This window comes from Sinocyclocheilus anshuiensis, unplaced genomic scaffold, assembly GCF_001515605.1.
Source record: "Sinocyclocheilus anshuiensis isolate Anshui unplaced genomic scaffold, SAMN03320099.WGS_v1.1 scaffold72, whole genome shotgun sequence".
Classification (NCBI taxonomy): domain Eukaryota; kingdom Metazoa; phylum Chordata; class Actinopteri; order Cypriniformes; family Cyprinidae; genus Sinocyclocheilus; species Sinocyclocheilus anshuiensis.
In genome coordinates, this window is record NW_015554073.1 from 1,385 (window position 1) to 5,797 (window position 4,413).

Sequence of the window (4,413 nt, forward strand, 5' to 3'; positions counted from 1 at the left end):
GCAGCAAATATTTGTCAGAAATTCAGATTGTAGGCTATATTTATATATGTACATTGCGTATATTTATGCTTTATATTATTGTTTACATTTTCCGTATTTCCTGTTTTAGAAAATAAATGCATCAGCGTATGTCCTGTTTTAGAAAATAAATGCCAAAATATTGCTTAACAATTTACTATTATTTAACGCCAATGCATTAGCCTACAATCGATGTTCGGTGGAAAAATGTGAAAACACCCGACAAGACCTAATTGAAAGAAAAACAGACAGTAGAATTTGAAAACATTGTTATAAAGATTAAGACGTTCCTTCATCTTAAAATAGTCTCATCTTGACAACATTATGCCCATCAACAACACCAAATTTTTTACATTCAGTCTACGTTTAGGTCACCAATATGATTCAAACATGATTCATGTAGTTTGACAACATACAGTTTAGAAATACCACGATGCCTGCCCGCTGGTGGTGCCGCTTCCTTTCCACTTGTCTTTTAATTTCCTCGATTTTTTTTAACCCATCTCTCCTCATTTCCCTGTTTGCATCCCTCCCCTTCCGAAGTGTCAGATGAAGAGACCTCCTCATTTGGTGCTCCAGCTTTTTGCGTTGGCGAATCACAAAGTGTTGGAATCTATTGCCTTTGTCTGACATGTCATCCATCTCTATGCGAGGGGGGATCTGGGAAGGAGGGGGGGCGGTGGACTGCAGCTTTTAGAAACAGACACACTGAGAAGAGGGGTTTCAGTCTCAGCCCAAAGCTTCTAACAGGCACATCCCATTCTTGAAGAGAGGGGGACCGAGAGACACTCGCCGTGTCCATGTTTTTTCCTGTCATCCCCGCTCGAATCTGACTGTACCCCTCAGACTTTACCAGAAACGCTTCTCCATATCGAGGAATTTACACTGCAGTTTCATCAGAGGACACTGGAGGAGACGCAACCACTAATGCTTGCGTTCCCTTAAATATGTAGCTAACAAATATTAACTGAACGACTGATTACGCTAACGTTCCTGCGTAAAATATTTTTTTCTGAGAGACCAGTGCAGGACATGATCTGCACCTGACCAGCCTCGTGTCTTCACTGAATGGACTGATCAGCACGAGATAAAGTTCGTCGCGCGCTGAAGAACTTCTGTACACTGGCATCGGAAGCACTGCGCTTTGAACGGATAGCGATCTTTATTAATTCCAATTAAAGCTACATTATCAAGGCGAGACGGCGACCTCAGTCGATTATCTTTCCTTCCTTTGCTATCCCATGGATATTCACTGCAAAGCAGACCCCTTCTCGGCGATGCACCGTGAGTAAAATATCAGTATTTTCCTTAAAAATCTCTACCTCGGTTAGCATAAATAAAGTCTAAATTGTTCATCGTTTCGGTAGAGTTGGCTTTGTAAGACTATATAACCTTTGCGCGTTAAGCTATTTACTCTTACTAAGTTTTCCAAAGCTCTTACAAGAAATGTAGGAAATTATTGTTTAAATATTGTTATACTTGACGCTCAGTAAAGCGAATACGAAAAGTAGTCACCGCGAATAAAAATACGATCGCTTCTTATATTTAGCGGCCTTTAAATCGTTTGTTCCGACAAAAAGTCGTTCAAAAAGTCGATTACAATATTTAGCTTAATTTAAAATTAATTATTCTGCCTTGTATGTAAAACGTAAATGATTATGATATTATAAACAATACATTTATTATTTTTAACTTCAGTATCTGAGTAAATTACCGGTACATGTGGGATGGCAACAGATGTAGTTTCAGCAAGAATATAAATATAAATCAAAATCGTCAGAAATGTCTAACATGTGCCAACGCAATAATACCAGATGTATTGCAAAAGATTAAATTATTATACACAACACTGTCTTTAAAAACTCTGCATTTTAAAGCGAGGAATTTCTCATGGAAATAAATATGCTCTACATTTTAAAAATCAGAGAAAATGCCTGATGTTTGCCATAATAATTTAAAAGAGTTGTTTGTGCGATATTTGTTGAAAACACCGTATTGTAACAAGATGACGGAAGGCCTGGGTCTAATTTAAATAATTAATTCTTAATTATTTTGCAGTAGCCTACTCCATGGTTGTAATATGAGTTATCAAAGCTCTTTTTAATTATTTACAATAATTGTGCAAGGAAAATTAAACAGGTTGAAACATAATCTATGCGACATGTGTTTGGCTGCAATGGAATAGTAGAGGAAAATACTACCTAACTGCAGCGGGTCTTATGGGTAGAATAGCACATGACGTTTGACAGTGTTTACAATCATGAGTGCGTATAAAAAGATGGTTATGTTTGTATTATTATTATTATTACAATAGTAGATATTTATCGTGCTGACAAAATATATCTATAAACATAAAGAAATTAATTGAACTAACTATAAATTAAAAACTACTGTCCAACGTGCAAAATTAATTTGTTTTAACTGTATGAGGAAAACATTAACTGTCGCCGCGTGAACCTTTCAATAGCCTTTTTTTGATATTGTCATAGTACAAAAAAAAAAACACAAAAAACAGTACAAATAAATATAAAAAGAACTGGGACGTCAAGACCGTTTACGGATACATTTTCCATCATGTTTCTTAGTTAAGATAAACATTATAGCCTAACTATCTTATTGTTTATCGTTGTCCACATGGGCACAGGTATGTGTGTGTGTGCGTGCGTGCGCGCTTCCATGCGGAGAGTGTTAAAAGGGAGAAAGAGAGAGAGGGTGAGGGGAGAAAGAGAAAATTAAACGCTTCTGTATGGTAGCCATGTTAACGGCGCAGCCTATCTTCTATATGTATGTAATGTTATGCTTTTTGTGTCTGTGTTGTTGTATCCCATATAGGGCACGGCGGTGTGAACCAGCTAGGAGGGGTGTTTGTGAATGGCAGACCCCTACCTGACGTGGTCAGGCAAAGAATTGTGGAGCTCGCGCACCAAGGAGTCAGACCTTGTGACATCTCAAGACAACTACGGGTCAGCCATGGCTGTGTCAGCAAAATTCTCGGAAGGTACGAAAAAGTACATATGTAGTACATTTGTCCAGTTATACACGTGTAGAAATAACAATAGTAATTAAATGTTTGCGTCATGTAAATAAACATCTTAAACATTATTGTACTGTGATTTGTCGTATTATTAAGTTTTTCCCTTTTAGTGAAAAGGTCTAATAGGCCTATTAAACATTTCTGACCTTAAATTCATTGTTGAGGTGGAAGGATATGTTTTCTAGGAAACTGTTATAGATTTTTGAATTTTCTGAAATATTTTTCAGCTATCAAAAGGATCTTATAAGGTATTCTGCATTTTAAATGTTCCTTAGAAATTATGAGATATGTGTTGGTGGCATGTATTAATCGTGGGGTGCATGGGACATATCAGTCGCTACAGAAACCGTTTGATAAATGGATGATTACGATTTTAGATCGCAGCATACGAACGTTAATGATTCAACACGGAAAACATATCAAATGTAGGTGTTCAAATAAAAATGACACATTTTCCCGTCGCAAGGGTTGGGAAGAAAAATCACACATGATAATTTAAAACTCAAATAAATAAATATATTAAATTAACAGATTATATAACTAGCCTATTTATGACCCGTATCCATAACGCACTAGCTGTTTATAAATATGCTCAATGCCACACGCTAGCAAACAAAGAAGAAGAAAAAAAAACGCCAGTACTCTGACATGTAAGGAATTTTTTAAATAACGAATTGTCGTTCATATTTTTCCAGATACTATGAAACCGGCAGTATTAAACCTGGAGTTATTGGGGGGTCCAAACCAAAAGTGGCGACGCCCAAAGTTGTGGATAAAATCGCAGAATACAAGCGGCAGAATCCCACAATGTTCGCCTGGGAGATCAGAGACCGACTCCTGGCCGAGGGCGTTTGTGACAACGACACAGTACCAAGTGTTTCATCTATAAACAGGTAAAGCCATTTGAATTTCGATTTTCAGTTTTGAAATTAATTTCAAATTAATTTGAAAAGCATGATGTCAAAGACAGAACAGAACTATTAATTCCGTTATCTACTGACCTTCAGCAGTACTGTTATTAAAACGGCGACTCCTAACATTTACGGCCAAATTATCATCAGCTAATTTGAAAACCCTTTAGAGGCCTTGTACAGAAAACTACACATCGTTTCCAATTGACAATGCGTATTCAATGGGTGACGTTTTTTTAATTTAATTTTTTTAATTCTTGCTCTCGGGGTGGTCTCAAATGTGCAATTCAATCCCAAATCTGTCCACAGCCTTCAGAGGATCTATAGTTGAGGTCGCGAAAATCACATCTGCCCCGCTGAAAACCAATCAATACTCTGTAACCAGATCCAGTTGCACTGGGAAATACGCGACTAGACATAACTGCCTTATACGGAATCTCAGTTCTCAGT

General features: G+C 37.1%; 1 protein-coding gene across 12 annotated transcripts in view; it reads left to right on the forward strand.

The window, feature by feature from the left end:
• The first annotated feature begins 740 nt into the window (after positions 1-740).
• Positions 741-4,413, forward strand: part of LOC107668824 (paired box protein Pax-2a) — a 31,353-nt gene continuing 27,680 nt past the window's right edge. For 6 of the 12 annotated variants that reach the window (XM_016460821.1, XM_016460825.1, XM_016460830.1 and 3 more), the window contains exons 1-3: positions 741-1,302; positions 2,851-3,016; positions 3,748-3,945. In XM_016460821.1, coding sequence (XP_016316307.1) covers positions 1,260-1,302; positions 2,851-3,016; positions 3,748-3,945 — 407 coding nt within the window. In that variant the 5' untranslated portion in view covers positions 741-1,259. Of the gene's footprint in view, positions 1,303-2,838; positions 3,017-3,279; positions 3,301-3,747; positions 3,946-4,413 lie in introns of all 12 variants that reach the window. The other 6 variants (XM_016460823.1, XM_016460828.1, XM_016460827.1 and 3 more) reach the window with 2 other exon arrangements.